Source organism: Elephantulus edwardii, unplaced genomic scaffold (genome assembly GCF_000299155.1).
Source record: "Elephantulus edwardii isolate Elephantulus edwardi_28Jun2011 unplaced genomic scaffold, EleEdw1.0 scaffold00141, whole genome shotgun sequence".
NCBI lineage: Eukaryota > Metazoa > Chordata > Mammalia > Macroscelidea > Macroscelididae > Elephantulus > Elephantulus edwardii.
In genome coordinates, this window is record NW_006399891.1 from 5,746,416 (window position 1) to 5,767,970 (window position 21,555).

Here is a 21,555-nt window from a genome sequence, read left to right on the forward strand (position 1 = left end):
AGATTAAATACTTGGGAATAAATTTAACCAGAAGTACAAAGGACCTTTTCCAAGAAAATTACAAAACATTACTACAAGAAACAATAAGAGATCTTGAAAAGTGGAAGAATATCCCTTGCTTATGGATAGGAAGACTCATTATCTAGTTTTTATGTGGATATGAAGTGACTGAAAGTACTATAGCTTGGGTCAGGTCTTTAAACTGAGAATTTCACTCTTTCTTGATCTAAGGAGATCTTTGACAACAGATTTGCCCAGTGCAGTAGATACATTTGGTTTGTTGACTGCTCTTTCCATGGGTGTTGATTGTGGACCCACAAACCTGGTCAAGTTCAGCCTTTCTTCCACTTTTTTAGCAGTGTTACATAGTTAATTGGTCCAGTTGTCAGGATTTTGTTTTCTTTAACTTGAGGTATAATCCACGCTGAAGACTAACAGTCTGGTCTTCAGTAAGCGCCTCAAGTCCTTTTGACGTTCAGCAAGTAAAGTTGTGTCTTCTGCATAATATAGGTTGCTGATGAGCCTTCCAATTGTGATGCCTCATTCTCTCCCATACAGGCAGCTTCTTGCATTATTTGTTTAGCATACGGATTGTACAGAAAATGATGGAAGGGTGCCGTCCTGGCACACAGCTTTTCCTGACTTTAAACCAGCCAGTATCCCCTTGCTCTATATTCAGCATTACATGAACAGGCATTTTTATTCCTTTATTTCAGATAAGAATACTGAGAACAGAAAATTTTATAAATCCACATTGATTGCAAAATAAAAGATACATAAATTTTTGAATGGAAAACCAAGACTAAACTTTGAATGAAATTACAGTAAAATGTTTTAAATTACATTGTCAGTTGTTTTCCAAGTCTAGTAATGCTTTTCTCTATACCTTACTAAACTCAAACACCAGACACTCTGCACTTGAGTCACTTCTGATCTGTCATGACCTATAGACAGGTGTAAGCTGCCACATCTGAGGAAGTGATTGTGGTGGATTCAAACTGGTGACCGTTATGATGAGCAGCCGAGTGTTTTTTTTTTTTTTAAATTTATTTTTATTTTATTGGTTGTGTGTGTGTGTGTGTACCGTCAAATTGGATCTGACTGGTACAGGAGTTTGCCCCTCCTTCCCCAGCAGAGCATCTGGTGGATTCGAACCATGTATCTCTGTGATTGCAGTGCAGCCAAGTGTTTTAACTGTGCCAACAAGGGTTGTTTTCCTTCCTGTTGCTTTATGCTCTTTGATACCTGTTTCTACTCTGATTACTTGAGAATATCATCACAAAATTTGAGAGTTAAATGAGACTGACTTCACTCAGAAATATATAGCCTTTTTACTATTGTAAAAATGAGCAAAATGAGGTCAGAGAGGACAAGTGGCATGACCGAAATATGTAGATAGGTAGAAATACATCTGTCTAGCTTTTGGCAGAACCCAGTTTGGACCCTTGCTGTTTTCATTGCTAAGCATTAGAAAAAAAAGAGGTGCTTCAGGAGAGTCAAAAAGTGATCCCCTCTGACACCTTATTTAAATTTTACCACTGAAGTATAAGGATGATCATCAGCCCCTAAGTAAGATGTTACTGAACAACTCCCATATCCAAAGGACTTGTTTCTCTTCGCAGTATTTGTTGGAAGAACAGTAACCAAAAGCAGTGTGTTTTTTAATTTGTGTAGTGGGCATTGTTATGTAATTTAGTTAAATTATTAGTTGGATATTATTTCTGGTATAACTAGTGAACAAGACACACTTTTTTAACATTGTGAGTTGAAGCAAATCCCCTTCCCCTGAAGGGAAGCCCTATAGCCCTTAGAGGCTATAGCCAGAAACTAGGGTTCTTTTCTTTTTCTTGTTGTTAAAATATTTATATTCTTATTTTTTTATTCTTCTTTTCACTAAAATATAAATGTTCTTAGGTGTCACAGAATAGACTTTCTTGAAGTCATTATATTAGGTTTATGTTTTGCTATAATGCTAGTTTATTTTTTTAAAATGCTTTACTTTATATACTAAAAGCTGAACATCAGAAAATTCCAGATCCAGTCATACACACTCATTGTTGTCAAGCCATTTCCAGCTCATAGCAGCCTTGTAGAACAGAATTTAACTATGTTAACTGGTTTTAGATGCTGTCAGTCTTCACAGGGACAGATTGCCTTATCTTTCTCCTCCATAGCAGTTGGTGGGCTTGACCTACTGACCTTTTGGCTAGCATTCCAGTGCTTAACCCACTATGGCCTCAGGGCACTGTGACCCTGTATCAGTCAAATATAAATATAGATGTGGTTACCTTTCCTTACAGTGAATTAGGTAAGTTTGGAATACTAGACATTAGCCATAGGTGCTTTTTCAGGACTGCCATATTCTTGGTGAAGAACTTTATTTATAATACTGAAATAACAAAGAAATACAATTTATCATAGATATTGACACAACACCCAGCAAAACTGTTCTTATCTCTTTGACATTTAGGACCAAATTATTACTTTTATATGCTCAGAACCTAACTCTGTATCCAGTACATTATTATGTAAGACATTGAAATGGTGCAGTCTTGTGCCATCTTCTACTTGAATCTGTTGATTAATGGTTGCATGCTATAATTCTCATGTTGAATGTGGCCACATCAGTGAATGAAGACGCCAGAGTCTTTGCCTCATTCATGTCATTAAGATTGTGTAGTACAGTGAATTATTTCGTATGGCATTACCATCCATGGTCTTTTAGCTCTCACCAAATGATTGGGTGGGACTGTGCAGGGTTTTAAATCCCAGCAAGAAGATTGGATAGCTAGCTACTAGTGCAAATAATGGTCTTGACATCTTGTGAAAATCAGCAACTCTTTTCACTTCCAATGGCACCAAAGATGATAGCCCACTGTTCTGCCATGGAGCACAGGATGGATTTGAACTGCCAGAGAGGCGTAGCCTTCAGGTTAACAGTGTAACACCCTACAGACTTAGGCCACCAGAGTTGCCTCTTGTGGGAGTGGAACCATATCATATGTACTGAACTCTGAAGAGTGGATAGATTGATTTTATCTTCCCTGCTAGGTTTGAACGAACCATCACAGAGGTAGAGAAGGGGAACCTCACAATCGCCAGGAAAGAAAAGCTGGGAATGGAGCATACCCTTTGGCCTCAGCATCCCTGTGCTGAGAACCTTTTAGACTGAGAAGACAGCTATGAAGACTAGGGACAGTAAGAAGCCGTGGCAGAGAAGCAGCAGCAGGAACAGGAGACAGTTCAGTGGTATTCATCAGGTCCATAGAGTAAGAAAGCTGAGTACTTTCCAGCAGGAGGCATGCTGGCAGAGTACAGTACCTTCAAGCAATTGGTGACCCTATGTTTGCTGACCTGTGGAGTGGAGCTGAGTGTTCTCAGGCTAGATTTGCTGGTAGAATAGGGTGCTTCTGGGAACTTAGCAGCAAAGCTGGAAGACTTGATGACACTTTTCCACAGAGGCCACGCTAAGAGATAGATCAAGGACCAAAGAAATCTACTTGCAGGCTGAGAAGAAGCCATCATGATTGGAAAACTGTATCCTGAGTTCTTTCTGATCCTGAAATATAGCCTGCTACCCCCTCTTAAACTCCATCATGAGTGTGGTTTCTGAGTTCACTGTGGCTATTGCAATGAATTTTAAACCTAGCAAAGAAGTAGAGATTGCTGTGGGAGAGCAGCTGGTATCAGAATAGGTAAAAAAGTTGGAGAAAGGAGGTATGTCTGACCTTATAGGAATTAGCCTTGAACTTCTGATTTTTCCTTTCCCCTTCGTGAAAGTCAAGGTCAGACTATTTCTTCAGGTGGACTCTACTTTGAGATTTAGTGGCAACTAATAACATTAATAGCGATGACATAGAGATTCTCTGTTTGCCTTAAAAGCAAACGAATCTGCCTTGGATAAATGCTACCAGAGTTTTCCTTCAGGAATGGTGAAATTTTGTCACACATACTTTGGACATATGATCAGGAGGGGCTAGTCCTTGGGGGGGGGGGATGAGCATCGTGCTTGGAAAGATGGAAGGTCAGTGAAAGGTGAAGACCCTCAGCAAGATGGATTGATGCAGGAACTAAAACAGTGACTTGAGCGTGATCATGATGATGGTGCAGGTTAGGGCAAGGTTTCCTGCCTGCTCATAGGCTCACTTTAGTCGGGGTCAAGCCCACCGCACCTGACAACACTGAGAAGCACCTCTTCCCCATTTTTGCTGAGTGCTTTCCAACCTAAAGGCACATTTTTTGGACGTAGTAGGGAATGTTCTGTTGTGACCAATAGAGTTTGTTTTTTATTTTGTTTTGTTTTTCCTTTTTCTTGTGTGTACCATTGAATTGGATCCCACTGGAACTGGAGGAAATTGCACCTCCTTCTCCAGCAGAGCATCTGGTGGATTTGAACCACAAGCCTTTAGTATTGCAGCATAGTTTCTTGCCTCTAGGCTACCAGAGCTCACCCATAGAGTTTTTATTGGCAAATTTTTTGAAGTATCACTAGATGCTTTCATCTTAAGAGTCTATGTCTGGAAGTGCTGCTGAAAGCTGTCCTCCATGAGTAACTGTTGGTATTGGAAGTACTGATGGTGGAACTTCCAGCATATAGTAGCAAGCAAGCCACCACAGTATGACAAACTGATAGATTTGTAGTACATTTTAGATATTATACGCTATATCAACAATAATCTTGAGTCAACTGAGCTGCTTTGTCAGATACAAAGCCTTGGGTTTCCAGAATCTGCTTGAGAGTAGCTTTTAGCTTGAAATAATTGTTAGTGACTTGTAACCCTTAATGGATACTTGCTAATTAAAGCATTCCTGTTTCATGAATGTAAAAAGTAGGTTACTTTAGATTCAGAATCTCTTAATAGTTTGTGTGTGTATTTCCCCCCATTGCATATATCTTACTTGTATTTTGGCAACAGACACCCAGGGACATAATAATTTCACATACCAACTCTGAAAACCAATTTGTTAATTGGGGTGTGTGTGTGTGTGTGTGTGTGTGTGTGTGTGTAAGATGATACATTTATAATTTATTAGGCCCTGAGAAAATATTATTTCAGCTGCTCTTGTTGACAAAAGGTTCTTGTTATTTGTTGATGAAATAAACCGTCTACTGTTTGCTTGGGTCATGCAAGCAAGAATTAATTGTAGTTTATTTTATGGTTGTGGAAAGACATGACATTGTTGATTTATTTGCTGTGCAAGTCGAATGCCCTCCTTATTCCTTGTTTTCTGCCTAGAAAACAGCAAGTTTCTAACTTCAGTTGAGGTAGGTTCAGCTCAGGGATATAAGTTCTGCCAGAACAATTAACCTTTGAGATATATTAGTGTGTTTTATTTTTCATTCATAAGTGTATAAAGGATTATAAAATGGGAAGAAAAATGGCCAACAATCTCAATGCCAGTTTAAAATTATTGATAATTTGTTTCTGTTCTACATTATTTGCAAGCAAGTATAAACAGCTTAATGGCTTTTTTTTTAAAAAAAAAAAAAGAGATAATTCATACAAGTGACTGGAAAAAAATTCAAGCCATATAAAAAATAAAATTATTGTGTAAACCAGGTGATATTTTTAATATTATATGATATGTACAGTAAAATTAAAAGTTTTTCCTATACTAAAAATTAAAGTTAAAAAATAAAATAAAATAAAATTATTCCTCCCATCTTCCTCTTCCCAGAAATTTTTTAGTATACTTTTAAGAAAAGTTTCAACTGCAGTCTGAATATCTTTTAAAAGATAAAATGGAAACATTTATGTAGAATTCTTGGTACTCTTGGTAACTTGGTCTCTTTGGCAACTTGTCTATTTTTCTTTTTTCCCTTCCCAGTTGATTTATCTTGACACTGTTCTCATACCCATGCTTGCAGGTACACCTTTTTATTAACAACTGTAGCACCTGAGAGGATCCCTGGTGGCACAGTGGCAAAGCTGCAGACTAAAAAGTCAGCAGTTCAAACCAGCCAGCCTCTGCACAAGTGGAAGCTCTTAGCAGTCAGCTTATACAAAAATTATGGGCTTGAGAATCTTAAAGAGCAGTTGTGCTCTGTCCTGTCAGATCACTCTGAGACCCAGTCAGCTTAACTCACCAGCAGCACATTTGCCGTTCCTGGCACACAGATGAGCTGGCATGTATTTCAGTCTTCTATCAGTGTTACTTTTAGTTGGTTTACAGTTAGTTTTTTGTGATGCTGCAGTAAAAGTCCTAGTACTATTTTGGCATAGGATCATTTTTGAGCAGAGAGACTGCTGGACCATTGGATTTGTGCCTTTAAAATTTGATCAAATTACTATTCAAGGATTATACCAATTTCACTTACAGCAACAAGAAATATAGTTCCCCACACCTTTGTAAGCATTGTAGGTATTAAGAAATTTTTATAAAAATTTGTACCAGTCCAGGAGGTGAGCTAAATTATATGTCGAATAAGGGAAATAACTGTAATTTTGAAAATACTTTGTAAGATTTAAAAATTTTTTAAAAGGCTAGCATTCTTTCTTTTCATTATTTTTTATGTTTTGCATATTTTAGAGATGAAATTGGACTGATCCCTTGTCCTGAAGCTAGGTATAATCGGAGTCCCATAGTCCTGGTTGAAAACAAACTTGGTGTGGAGAGCTGGTGTGTCAAGTTCCTTTTACCGTATGTCCACAGCAAGCTCCTTCTCTACAGAACAAGGAAGCAGTGGCTGAACAAAGACGGTAAGTGTGAGTCATGTCCTCCTTTTGTCTCTGGGGTTTTGGAAGCACCCTCTTTATAGAGTGTTGATGTTCATAGACTCTTAACTCCTGGACAGGTGTGTGACCTGTCAGGTAAGGAGTTTGGTTTAGGAGAGGAATAACAACGTAATTCTCAGGTTGATCAGTAGTTTTCAACTGTTAGCATCTTTAATGATTCTAGAAGCACTTCAAGTAGGATTCCAGGCCACTTACTGCAGCCAGAGCAGTTCTGATTGTATCTGCTATTTATGCATTGGGGTTATTTGTAAGAGATATTTATATATTTTTTTATTTATACACACACACATTTTTTTTTTTTAAGGAAACTTTCTTGGGGGAAAAAATTTAATGTCACTGAAGAAGTCTGTGATCCTTCTAAACTCAGTGTTTCTGCTTCTAATCCTTTAGCATCTTTTGGCAATATAGAATTCATCTTCATAGCAGTCCACATATGACACAACAGAGCCATGATGGTGGTTGTGATATCATGCCCCAGCCTGGTGCTTTGTGCAGGCCCTCCTGCTCTGTGAATCTGGCCTCCTGGGCCCTTTACAGGAATGGGCATAGGAGAGCCATCCCAGTATTTGCCTCATCCACACCTACGGTTATTCTTTACTGCCTCGGACAATCCCTGTGCTTTCTACCTGGTCTCTTTTTGTGGTGTTCCCTGTATGTGAGCTTATGCCTCTTGTGCATAAGTCTGTTTGTCCTTAAAGGTTCACTTCAGGTCCCACATTTTTTGTGTACTAGACTTTTTTTTTAAAAAAAATAACTTCACTTCCCACATACAGAGATGCTTTTAAAAAGTAATCAGTCTTGCCTGGAGGTTGATTGTGAATAAGAAGTTTGTTTTCTAGAGAATTTTATTCAGTTCCTTAAGCCATTATCAAGTGCCTACTCAGACTTGAAGCTGCTCCAAATACTGTGAGGAATAAGAAAGATTAATAATACAGAGTCTCTTTATGCGTGAAGCTTATAATCTAGTAACAGTCTTTTGGGGGGGGAGGGTGGGGAAGAAGGAATATGGAGGAGAGTGTTGCCAAAGGCAGGATATTCTGGTTTCTTTGAACTTGTTTCAGCACTGTCTTTAACTTGCTGTCACAGTAGAGGACTTTCCCCCCATTTATTCCAGGAGGGAAGTAGTCCGTTTTAAGAATTTTAGTGTGAAAAAGTTGGTGATTATTTGATTCAAATAATCCTCTGACACATATTTTTAGTTAAAAAAGTTTCTCCAATTTCCTTTGAAAGGTCAGAGTATTTATCTGTTATTCAACTTACTGCCTTTAATATTCCACCTTCTATCAGCATGTTTCAGTTAAACTAAACTTGAAAGGATGTAACACCTTATGACTCTATCAAGTTATTTCTTGTCAAACAAAGCTGTATTATGTGTGTTCTGTTGTTACAGAAATGTATAATTACAGCAATATAGAACTAAATATGGGAGGAGACAGAATGAGTATCTATAGAGAAGAAACAAATAAGAATTAAAAAGTCCAAGGCTATGGTTTTGTCCAGTCATTTACTCTTGGCCATTTGTGTGCACTGGCTCAGAGCACTTTCTTGCTGCCCTCCTCACCTTTTGCTCTGTTTTCCTGTGTCATGTGCTCTCTAGGTCTGTCTGCTCACTAAATAGTCTTAACAAGCCCAGGAGGATCAGGCAGCATATCAAATGGTTAAACTCACTCGCAGCAATAGCTGGCATCTAAATTTTGAATTCTGGTGCAACTGTTAATGTGTACAAGTGGGTCTTTGGATTTTAATCCTAACTTCTGTAACCTGGAAACAGTTTTGGGTATCACTTTTCTTTTTGGAAGCATAGCCCATTATGATGTCATATATTACCAGAATTGTGTAATCAGTGTAAATAAGGAAATTAATTTCTGGTTAGACCTGAAAATGTCATCCAGCTAATATAAAAAGTATTCTGCCAAACATAGGAAATGAAGCTGTTAGAACACAGGTGAATCTTGCAAAGAAAAAAAGAAATGGTTGGACATATTAGGATAAACAGTTATTTTATGAAAATATTGTACCTTGAAAATGAGTTCTGTAGAAAATATTGTCTGTATTAGAAAAGCCAAGCTGACAAAAAAGCTGGCAATTTAAAGATCGGTTTTAGAAATGTCAGTGTCTGTGTAATTCATTGATTCAAAATCCTAGCATTTACTTAACATAATCTGACTGAAAGTGACCTTTACTTCTAGGATATATATTTTTTTTTTCTTTTTAGCCAAATGGAATTTATGTTCTCATTAATATACCAAAGTCCTTAAATGTTTGGAAGGCATCCCTGCTTAATTACTTGACAAGAGACTGATTTTAAAAAGTGGAAAAATCTTTTGTAATAGCTGTGTATGATTTGAGAGAGAAATGAATTTTCAGCTCGGAAATGTCACTGTTGAGAATTCCGTGACAAATACAAAACACAAGAAAAGACCTCAGTCTTGGAGTCCTGACTGGGCAGAGCTCCCCTCTGCAGTTACACGGACAGCTGTCTCCAGTGTACCCTTAACACCAGCTTGTTCTGCTTTTCACTTTTCTTTTTTGTAGTTGCTCTTTTTAAAAAAAATTAATTTTAATGAAAGTTTACAGACACTTTGGATTTCCATTCATTCATTGTTGCACACTTTCCTCCCTGCCCACCCCTCCCTCCTCTGCTTTTCATTCTTGCAGCTCCTTTTCTATCTGTAAAGAAGCCATTTCTCAAAGCTATCTCCTGCTCTCCGTTGACTTTTGCCACACAGGTCTTCATTATTTCTCTTCCATACTGGTATGTTTTCTTTAGTTGTTGTTGTTATGTGTCGTTGAGTTGACTTCAAATCATAGCGACCCTATAAACAGTGGCTGTGATCCTTGCCCTATCCTGAAGCAACCTAACCATCTCCAACACACCTTTTCACATTGCCACAGTCGTTAGGTCAGTTCACACCTGATCGCATTGCCACAGTCGTTAGGTCAGTTCGTCTCATTTAGGGTTTTCCTCTTCTGCACTGACCTTCTCCCCTTCCAAGTATGATGTCCTCTTCCAAAGACTGGTCCCTCTGGCAACTTGCCCAAAATATGTGAGAGAGAGCTTCAGAATATTTGCTCTCACGGAGCAAACTGGTTTCACCTTCTCTACTACAGAATTGTTAGTTCTCTTGGCAGTCCATGGTATGTTCAGTACTCTTCTCCAGCACCACAACTCAAAGGCATCGATTCTTTCAGTCTTGTTTGTTGTCCAGCTTTCAGATACATAGTAAGCAGTTGAGAAGACCATGGCCTGGATCAGGCACACCTTAGTCTGTAGACTGACATCATTGCTTTTTAGCAACTCTAGAGAGGTCCTTGATGTAACTGATCTTTTGATTTCCTGATTACTGGTGTCAAAAGTGTTGATTGTGGATCTGAGTAAGATGAAATCGTTAAATAAACCTCAGTCTTCTCCATCTGTCACAATACTGTCTCTTGGTCAAGTGGTAAGGATCTTTGAGTGTCAAGATAGTATCCTCTATCCATACCTATGTAATCTATATGCTAAGCAAATTAATCAAGGAGCTGGACTCTAAAGAAAAATGTGGCATCTATATTAATGGGAGACTGATCACCTTTGTGGTTAGTCAGGAAATTAAAAGACAAATTGCATTGGGAAAGTCTATTGTCAGAGACCTCTCCAAGGTACTAAAGAGCAACGATGTCAGTCTGGGGACTAAAGTGCACCTAATACAGGCCATGATCTTTGCCTTTACTTACTATGCATCAGAAAGCTGGACAATGGAGATGACAGAAGGAGAATTGATGCCTTTGAGCTTTGGTGCTGGAGAAGAGCATTGAATAAATCATGGACTGCTAGAACAGACAAGTTCACCCTGGAGAGTGTGAAGCCAGGCTGCTCCTTGGAAGCAAGGATTCTGAAGCTCCGTCTGACATACTTTGGACATGTTGTAAGGTGGAATCAGTCCTTAGAGAGGAACGTCATGCTTGGGAGGGTGGAGGGACAGCACAGGAGAGGAAGACCCTTGATGAGATGGATTGATTTTGTCACTAGGGTAATGGGGATAGGTGTGTCAGAGACAGTAAGGTTGGCAGGAGATAGAGCAGGGTTTAGGGCTGTTGTACATAGATCGCTATGAGTCACAAGTGAATCAACAGCCCATAACAACAAATCACCTTTGTTAAGCAGTTGACACAACCTTGTTTGCTAAAAATGAGACTTCAAGCACTTGCTACAGAAAGTTAAACACTGCAGCCTTCAATATGGATTGCATCTCAGCATCAAGAAAACAAAAGTACTCTAAGGGAGCTCTGGTGGCCTAGTGGCAAGAAGCTGTGCTGCAGTCCTGAAGGTTCATGGTTCGAATGCACCAGATACTCCACTGGAGAAGGAGGGTCAATCTCCTCCTGTGCCAGTTGGCTCTGACTCGATGGTACACAACAAGGGGGGGAAAAGAGAAAACAAATGTCCTTGCCACTGGACCGATTGGCAACATCATTATGGAGAAAGGATTCGGACTGCGAACAGCTTTGTCTTACTTGATCCACAGTGACTATATTTGGAATCAGCAGTCAGGAGATCAAGAGACATTGCAGTGGGAAAATCTGCAATCAGGAACTTCTCCAAATTATTGAGAAGTAGTTTGAGGGCTAAGATGCATCTGATTCAGACCATGGTCTTTTTTAGACATTTGCTATGCATCTGAGAGCTGGACAGTCACTAAGAATGACGAAAGAAGAATTGATGCCTTTGAACTGTGGTGTTAGAGAAGAGTGCTGAAGATTCCATGGACGGCCGAAAGAACAAACAGGAATGTCTTGGACAGGGTGCAGTCAAAATGCGCAAAGATGGTGAAGTTTCTCCTCACATACCTTGAGCATGTTGCTAGGAGAAGGAGTCATGATTCTTTGGAGAGGGAGTTATACTTGGAAAGCTGGCAAAAGAGAAGAAAGACTCTCACCCAGGTGGATTAACATAGGTGACTGTGGCAGTGGGCTTGAGTGTGTGAGAGATAGTGAGGGTGGCATGGGACAGGACTGTTCAGATCAGTTGTTTAAATTGTCACTATGAGTCATACTCAACTCAGTGACATTTACCACCACCATGATACTGTTTCTTGGCCCTGTTGTGAGGATCTTTGTTTTCTTGATATTAAGATGTAGTCCCTATTGAAGGCTGCAGTCCTGGACCTTCTGCAGCAAACACTTCAAATCCTCCTTAGTTTCAGCAAGCAAGGTTATGTCATCTGTAACGGAGGTGATTTCTTTTGTCCTCTGCCTCATTTCTAGTCTCTCTTCTGTAATCCATGTCTGTCATGCAACACAACACTTCATCTGAGAACCAGTTCTGAAATGTATACCTGATGATGTCATTTCATGATACTTCCAAGATTAGGATAAGGGCCCCTGGTGGCATAGTTTTGTGCTGCTAACTGAAAGGTCAGTGGTTCAAATCCGCTAGCTGTATTAGGAAAGAAAAATGGGCAGTCGCCTCCTGTAAAGATTTTTAGCCTTAGGAACCTGATGGAGGGTCCCCGTGAGTCAGGATTAACTGGGTGGCATTGGTAAGGTAAGGCACAGGATCCAAGTGGGACTCTTATGGCTTGGATGAACTCTGAACACCAAGAGCTCCTTAATGTGGTGTCTCCAGCCTGTCCCCAGCCTACATTCCCAGGCTTTCCCTCTGTTTTATTCTCAGCATCAGAGATTCCAGGGTTTCAACCACTAGACTGCAGTCTGCACACAGATATTTTTAATCTTGGCTTATGTAGTGTTTTTAAAGATGTTTTAAAATTAGTTGCCAACGTTAAAAATCAGGATGAAGATCTGAATTTCTGTCTTGTCTTAAAACCATCAGAGCCCTGGTTTAGCACCTCTACGTGGCAACCTTGGTGGAGGCTGGTAATTGTTGCTTTTCTTGACTGGGTAAGCCTGTTCGTCTCCCCATGGTCCCTTAGCTACCAGATCCTCAGGTGGAGGATCAGTTGCCATTTATCACAGGTTTGTTTTATTGCTTCTTTGACATTCATTTGACCCCTAAAAGCATTTTTAGTTTGTTGCTATTGATCCCATAACATACACTCTTCCATTCTTTAACTTTGCTGTTAGTACTGTCTGTTGTGCATTTGCTGAGGCCAGATAGCATTCAGCTTGTCATGACCACTGTGGTCGCCAGCCCTGCCTCCCCCCTCACCTGCCACCCACATACAGTGCACACAGGCACCATATGCCATTTCACCCCTGTGAGTGTGTGTGTGTGTGTGTGTGTGTGTGTGTGTGTGTGTTGGGGGGGTGTCACATTTACCACTCAAAACATTGAGTGTCTTTTCCGACCTCTCAGAAGTAATAATTTCTCAGTGTGCCTTTTAGAGCCCTGTATTCGGACTACTTGCATGGTAGCCTTTGTTGTGCTGCATTATAGTTGATAATTTGATGACCTGTTTTCCCCAAATGACTTTTGAGTTTACTAGGAACATGGACGACTGTTTTCCTTTGTTTATGTAACATTTTTACATATTCTGCAGACATTTGTTAGAGTGTTAGGCTGCTCACCAACAGGTTGGTTGAAATGCACAGCCACTCTGGGACAGGGCTACACGGCCATCCACTCCAGGCCAGAGTCATGCCTCAAAACCACGGGGGGGCAGTTCTGCTCTATCCTGTAGTCGCTGGAGTTGGAACCCACTTGTCAACAGTGCATTTGGTTTCCATTTCTACTGCTTACCACGCCATTAATGTCCATCTTCTCTTCTTGAATGGTGACCTAAATGTGCTTTAAAGGAAGATATTAACCAGTCCAGGTTAACTTTGAATTTACTTCTAGAAACCATGGATTAATTATATTCCTGTCAGAGATAATTGTTACGCTCTGTTACCGTTACCAGGTGATTGTTGGCCTAGGAATGTTTCTAGAATACTGTACAGCAAAGGAAAAAGAAAGCATATTGATTGACTTTTTCTCCTGACTTTTCTGTAGTATCTTTATATCCTCTCCTGTAACAGCTAAAATTTAACTACCTTCATATGTCTATGTGCCATAACTCCTTTTTATCTCTGTAATGTGATGATTTGGGGGGAGGAGGAGGGAGTGTAAGATGCCATCAAATCTTTTCTCCTACTCACCCTATGAAAAACCAGCCTGGACACTGTCCTATCCCATGCCATTCTCACAATCTCTGGCACACTCAAGTCCACTACCTAGTCTTTGGTCTTCATATATGTAGCAATCTGTTGGCTTGGTAGGAAGGAGTTGTGCTGCCAACCAAAGACACAGGTTCAAATCCACCACCTGCTCTGGGGGAGAAAATCCTCTCCCATGTAATTAGCAGCCTCTGAAAATACTCAACAATAGACAACAATAACATCTAGCAAAGGAACGTTTGTGGATATGTCTTTTTTTCTTTTTGGTGGAGACGAGCCATCTTTATTGCTGGGGTGCTGGGACGGCTGGTGCTCAGGAGCTCTTGGTGGGGCGGGTTCGCTTCCTCTTCACCATCATGGGCTTTTTCTGGCTGCGCAGGATGGCGCTGGCCCTGCGGATGGCAGCCATGTGCAGGTCGGGCCGGTACTTGTTCTTGCGGATCATGTGGTGGATGCTGCTGGGTGTGGCCCGGGCGTTCTTGTGGATGGTGGTCCGCACGTAGGAGGCGGCTGGCTTCCTCTGGCCTGACCTCCGCTTCATCACCACCACGACCCACTTGTTGTCGGGGGCCGGCTCCATGCCCACGGTCTTGCGGTGGATCAGCCCGTTGTAGCGGAAGGAGTTGCGGGCTTTGAGGTTATTGGGCTCGGTGCTGTAAGTCAGCTTGTCCTTTTAATCAAGGCTACATGTTAAAAAATAACTCGAGAAGGTAAAATTGATGAAGAGTGGTACTCAATGGGAGCAAGACTCATCAACAGTTTGTGTTATACAAATGACATAACCTTATTTACAGAAAGTGAAGAATACTTGAAGCACTTACTGAAGAAAAACAGACTACAGCCTTCAATATGGGTTATACCTCAAAATCAAGAAAACAGAAATGCTCATCACTGGAGCAATAGGCAGCTTCTTGAAAGATGGAGAAGAGAGTGAAATTATGCATGATTTTCTTTTATATGGGTCCATAATCAATATACACTAATGCAACAGTCAGAAAATGAAAAGATGTATTTTCTATCTAGGACGGCTTTAAAGTGCTAAAGAGCAAGGATTTCAGTTTAAAGACTAAGGTGTGCCATACCCATACTGTGGTATTTTACGTTGCTTCATGTGCATGTCAAACTGAACAATGAATGAGCTCTGTTGACCTAGTGGCAAGAAGCTCTGCTGCAATCCCGAAGGCATGCTGGTTTAAGGCCACCGTCAGCTCAGTGGGATAAAGATGGGCCGTCTCCTCCCGTGCCATTAACTGTCTTTAATAACCTGCTGGAGGATCAGCTATGAGTCAGGTGCCTCTACGGTACACAACAAAATTGAGCACTAAGGATGACCAAAGAAGAATTTATGCCTTTGATATTGGTGAATAGAATTGAATATACCTTGCATTGCCAAAAGAACAAATAAATCTGCCCTGGAGAAGTGCAGTTAAGGTGCTCTTTACAGGCAAGGTTTGTGAAACTTCATCTCACATACTTTGGGCATATTATCAAGAGGTGCCAGACTCTTGGAAAGAAAACATACTGCTTGGGAAAATAAAGGTCAGAGAAAGAGAGGAAGACTGTCAACAAGATTGATTGACAGAGTGACTCCGGCAGTGGGCCTGAGCATTGCTGACATCGTATTGTGAGGATGGTATAGCGTAGGGCAGGGTATCTTTCTGTTGTTCATGAGGCCTCTGTGAGTTACAGTCACATTGATGATGCCTCCCAACAGCAATGATTCAGAAAGATTTGAAAGGACAGAATTTGATGGTATAGGAAAACTAAAAATTTGGTAGGTGAAGGAAGAAAGAAAATCAAGACTTAACCCTTGCATCTGTGCAGATCCACAATTTGGACTTTAGTTGTCTAAAGCAACTCTGTTTCGTCATCGTGTGCAAACATTAGGCAACTAGCTGGAGAGACCTTTTAAACATTTCCCTCGACTGTGGCTGTATGTGTTACTAGCCCCACCATTGGTAGGTTTCAAATACTGAAATTCTTACAAGTTGAGAAGTGTCCCACAGCTTAGTAGTCACTACTTAACCAGCTTAAAAAGATTCTTTCTCGCCTTCAGCATCTAATCTCGGTGTCATTTGTGAAACAAGGATAGAAGCTTTGTAATAGGAATTCTCACCAAATGTTTCCTGTGTGTCAGTTACTGTCCTAACACTTCATGAGCAACACTATTAATAGCTTTGTTATTACCCACGTGAAAGACATGAAGACCCAGGGAGATTAAGTGGCTTACCCCAGAGTTCCCAGGAAGTGTTGAAGCTGGGTTTACACCAACATCTGCTCTTGCCTTCCTGGGGGAGAATCCATTAAAACAAGTATTATTTTGGTCAGCCTTCCTTTCTTTACGTAGACACAAAATGGAAAATGGGTTAATTTATTGAGTCCTTGTTTTAGGAAGTGTGAATTTTATTTTGGGGAGAAGGAAAATTGCATTCAAAGTAGTTCCACCATTGATCAAACATAACATTTTCCTTGTTAGAGAAAGGCAGAGTCGAAGAGACGAAGTACGAAAATACCTTAGTGCTGTCAACAGCTTTGGGAAAATTGTATACATCAGACAAAGTCCTTCCAAAAGCTTTCTTCTAATGCAGAAGTGATTCCATCTAGTTACCATGCAGCGTAGTGACTTTTGTAATTATAGTTGCTTATTTTAGAAATTTAGACAGTTTCCATATAGGAACAACTGTGCCATTTTCCCCCAATTTATTTGATTAATCGAAGATACTAGTTTCTTGGTTGAAAAGTAGCATAGTGTTTTATTGAACAGATATTTACTGAGTACTCAGTATGTCAGAGATATGAGGAAATTGGCTGAATCTTATTGCTCAGAATGTCATGAAGTTGATGTTCTTTTTCTCACTTCAGATATTAGAAAGCAGGTTCACAGAGGGAAGTTATATAGGGAGCCAGTAAAAAAGATTACGTTAAATAGTAGTTAAGGTTTAAGGTTTAAGCACTTGCCATTTCTCTGTGCTTCAAGGAAAATGGAGTAAGAATTGATGCCTTTGACCTGGGATGTTAGTGAAAAGACTGTAGGGAATATAGAATGCCAGTAAACAAATCATTGGAAGAAGTGGCGTCAGCGTGCTCCCTAGCAGAGCAAGACTTGGTCTCATATGCCTTGAGCATGTTCTCAGGAAAGGCCAGTCCCCAGTGTAAGACATCAAGCTTGGTAAAATAGAGGATTGATGAAAAGAAGGAAGACACCATGTGGACCAACAAAATGCCTGCAGCACAGGGCTCAGGTGGAGCCGTGATTTGGAGGATGGTGCAGGATTGGACAGCATTTTGTTCTTTTGTAAGTTGGGTCACTGTGAGGACATCTCTGTGGCATCTAACAGCATCACACTGTGAGTAGGTACAGAGTTGCTTTTTGGCAAGAACCCCTTCTTCATCTTTACCCAGCTTGGTACCTGGTTTGTAAGTGCTTAGAAAATTTGAAAGAGTGAGTTAAAATTGTGTATCATCAGATTTGCCTCGAAGAAATTTGCTGTCTGATTAAGGAAGTATTTGTTGTACAAAGTGGGTAGATGACCAAGTAAGATATACATAACACATGAAAGATTTTTTCAGTAGATGAGGAAAGCGTTGGCAGAGGGAATAACAGGCAGGTAGGTATGTGGTTTGTATGGGACGAGGAGGTGGAGGTAGATAGGCGACGTATGTGGAGAATGGTAGTATGATTGATTCGGGCAGAACAGAGCTAGGCTGACGGAGATACTGGAACCAGCTTCTGGAAAGCTCGGTTTTCTGGGATGGTTCTCTAGCACTTGTGCCATGGTTATGCTCTGTTTGTCCATAATTTCATCATCCATAATCTCCAGGAGATCACTCTGTGAAGTTCCATGTTTCTTTGCCTTTTTTTTGTCTTTTTCTGCTCTATTTCAGGAGAAAAATAGTTTCCTCCTGTGCATTTTACAGCCTCTGAAAACTTGCTGGAGGGTCAGCTGTATATCTGTTCCAACTTGATGGGAATAAGGTGGGGGGATTTTTTGCAAGCAATTCTGTTTATGCCCTTATTTATCTTTCCTGTCTACTACAGTAAGAATTAATTGTGAGTTCTTTAGTGATTTCCATGTTGTAGTGTATTTCTTTATGGAATTAAGATCTCTGGTGAAGTATTCTGGAGAGAGTTGCTCTGCTAACCCCAAAATTGAGCCTTTCAGCCATTTAGAAGCTACCAGTGGCTCCACAGAGGAAGGATGAGAAATCTCTCATGTACAATCTCAAAATATCTATTTGAGTAGGTTCTAACTCAAAGACAATGAGTTTGAGGGGTTTTGAGTTATATACAATTACTGTATCTGTTTGTACAGTACATACACAGAGTTTTAACAGTTATTGTATGTCTTCATCTTTCCAAACTGCCTTGTGGAAAGCAAGAGTTGTCATCATTTTTTCTATTTCTACTTTATCTATAACCTTGAGGGCCCAGATTAATGTTTTGCATATAGTCAATACTTGGAGTATTTGTGACATTAAATGAATAATGATGCAGAATATTACTTTTTTTCCTTAGTAAACAATATATTAATTTTCAAGCCTATTAGGAATCAAAGAACGAAGCGTTTAATAATTTTTATCGGCGTATCATGTGTATGAATATAATGGTTTGCGCAGGAGGGGATAGAGGGCGAAAGAACTGTGCTGATGCTCCCACATGTTGCTCCTTTAATGAATGTTTCTTTATATCTGGTTGTAATGACTTTGTGTTTATCTGTTATTTAAACACTCAGAATGTCCTACTTATTAATTATAGTCAGACATTTCAAATGCAGTATGATTGAGTTGTTTGTCGAAAGCTGATTACAAACAAATTGCTTAACCTGTGTACTTCAGTTTCCCTATTTTAAATTAGAATATTTTTGGACTGTAATTGTGAAAATTCAGTGAAATAATGTGGAGTAGTAGTGCTGTGTCTGGTAATACAGTTTCTTATTGCTAGTGAGTTAGAACCAACTCATAGCTGACTCTACTCTCCCTTGGGCTTCTGAGGCTGTGAATCGCATGGAAAGAGTTTGAATCACTGATGGATTCAGAGAGGCAGTTGAGTTAGTAGCAGAACTCCCTGTGGACCACACTATCAGACCTCCCTTTGTCTGGTACACAGTGGTGGTGGTGTCATATCCCGTTGAAACAGAACCAACTCAGCTGACCTTCCAGCAGTTTTTCGAGGCAGTAGATTGTATAGGAGATTGCCCAGCCTTCTCCTACAGAGCAATTGGTGGATTTGTGTGGCTTTGGGATTGTGGCACTCAGCTTCTTACCAGCATTACCAGAGTTCTTTAAGTGCTAGATAAATTACACAGTTACTGTTTTGTGGGGTGTGTGTGTGGTTTTTTTTTAATTATTATTAAATTTTATTGGTTTTAATGAACATTTACAAAGATTTTGGGTTCTCATTCATTCATTGTTGCACTGTTTTCTCTACCTTCCTCCCCAGTTTGTTCTTCTTCCCCCCCCATGTCTGTTTTAATTGTCCAATTGCCACAGTGCTTGTCAAAGCCAGTTATGATTAATCTCCTTTGTCACTGTGTCCTTTGCCATTCCCTATCACTCCTCCCTGAGAGACTTCACCCTGATTCATAAGGAAAAGAGGATGGCGTATTCTCTTAGCTACTTCCTGCTGAAAAGGGATGCTGTGGGTTTCAGGGTGAAGATCTCTCACTACTCTAAAGGGCCCCTTTGGCAGTAGGAAACACATAGACTATTATGGAGATTGATTATGTTTTGTTTACTTGGCATTTGTTTATTAATATAGTAGAGGTTATGTTAATATTAAATCTGTAGGTTGATAATCCTAAAATTTTCTTTGTAGCTTTAGTAAAAGGAAGAAAATAAGACAAAATATTTTTTAAATAGAGATATAGGGAACTTAGTTGAATATATAAACATTGCTTCATGACCTTGATAGTCAATTAACTAGTAAACATGAATAAACTGTTTATAAAAGGAACTATTAAGTAGTAAACATATATGGAAAAGTCTTCTGTTAATAAATATAAAGAAGTAAGTCAAAACAAAGTATCATTTTCTATCTTCTATATTCATCTTTTTCTTTTTTTAGGAAAAATGTTTATTTTTTTTCTATATTTTATTAATTTTCATAAACATTTACAGAGATTTTGGGTTTCCATTCATTCCTTGTTGCACTATTCTCTCTACCCTCCTCCCAGTTTGTTCTTGTCCAAATGCCACAGTGCTTGTCAAAGCCAGTTCTGATTAATCTTCTTTGTCAGTGTGTCCTTTGCCATTCCCTATCACTCCTCCCTGAGAGAGACTTCACCCTGAGTCATAAGGAAAAGGGGATGGCGTATTCTCTTAGCTACTTCCTGCTGAAAAGGGACGCTGTGGGTTAGGAAAAATGTTTATTAAGACATTAAGACAGAGGCCTAGCTAGTGAATGGTAGGTAGGCCTTATTAAAACTAAAATGAGAAAGAGAAGGGAAAAGGAGGAGAAAGGATTCCTTGAAAGACAAGGTTGAAACCAAACATTAAAGCATGCTGTCAGCAGCAAAGGAGAGAAAAAGCTGTATTTATTCTTTAAGATAAATTTAGATAGGCCAGAATTACAGAAAAGTAAATACACTCATCTTAGTCTTGGCAGTACAAGTAAACCTTGCCCATTTGGAGAACATTTATAAATACTTAATTTGCAGTATAGGAAATCATATTTAATGAAAAAAAAACACAGAGCAAAACTGTACATTTATTATTTTGATAGCAGTGCAAAAAATTTCTATAAGAATGGATACAGCTAATATTTGCAGAAGAATATAAATGAATTGTATTTAGAAGGTATTGTGGAGTCATTTCTCCCTCTCCTTGAAGATTTTTTAAATGCTGTAAACTTGTTTCAGTGTTGACTTTTTTTTTTTTTAAATTATACTTATTTTTGTTAGAAGAAATCTTGAGGATAACCTTCATGCCCTTGATAGCTTAGACCAGGGTAGCTATCATTAAAGTAAGTAGGATGTGAGATACATATTGTACAGTAGCAGGGGTGTGTGTGTGTGAGAGAGAGAGAGAGAGAAAGTCAAGGAAGGGAAGCCAAGCTCTAAAGGGTAGGACTATTTATTTTTAATATGCTTTCTCTTTATTTTAGAATTGATAGATGTCACGTGCACCCTGCTGCTTCTAAACCCAGACTTTACTACTGCTTGGAATGTGAGGTATGTTGTTCCTATCAGTAAAAAGATGAACTTAAAATCCCTGAAGCCTTATAAACACCGTTGAGTTGTTAGCTTCTTGAAAAACAAACTATGAATCATGTATACATGGCATCTTACACCTGGGGTTTTTTCAATCCAGTTTTACAGTATCTTCATGACAATTTGGACAGTTTGTCCATTGTGCTTGCCTGTCTGTTCACCGTAATTTCTTGCCTGAATGTAAATTGTGTGCTTTATTTTTCTTCCTTTTTAGGAGAATAGGGAGCACTCAGCATAACTAGTTATATTGTGAGGTGTTGGTTGGTATATTTGAGCAGCACCTCATTGCAGTGGAGAATGTGTGGGATGAGGATTCAAGGCCATGCTTTTAACTTAGTCATTAATACTGTGACAGATCCCTTAAAATCTCTGAGCCTCAGCGTTTTAGAGATCACATTTTGATTTCTGAATTTTGCAGCTTTTATATCTAAAATACTTTATGTTGTTGTTGTTGTTATGTGCCGTCGAGTCGCCTGCAACTCATAGCGACCCTATGTACAACAGCCCTAAAC

The 21,555-nt window shown here is 39.6% G+C and overlaps 2 protein-coding genes across 2 annotated transcripts in view; one reads left to right on the forward strand and one right to left on the reverse strand.

Annotated features, from left to right (window-relative positions):
* Nucleotides 1–21,555, forward strand: part of PTAR1 (protein prenyltransferase alpha subunit repeat containing 1) — a 59,357-nt gene that overhangs the window by 11,690 nt on the left and 26,112 nt on the right. The window contains exons 2-3 of the mRNA XM_006894406.1: nt 6,532–6,701; nt 20,938–21,004. Coding sequence (XP_006894468.1) covers nt 6,532–6,701; nt 20,938–21,004 — 237 coding nt within the window. The remainder of the gene's footprint in view (nt 1–6,531; nt 6,702–20,937; nt 21,005–21,555) is intronic.
* On the reverse strand, nt 14,149–15,318 carry LOC102847637 (60S ribosomal protein L28-like). The gene is made up of 2 exons (XM_006894417.1): nt 15,310–15,318; nt 14,149–14,505 (listed from the first exon to the last, which is right to left on the reverse strand). The coding sequence occupies exons 1-2, from the start codon at nt 15,316–15,318 to the stop codon at nt 14,149–14,151; spliced, it is 366 nt and encodes a 121-aa protein (XP_006894479.1).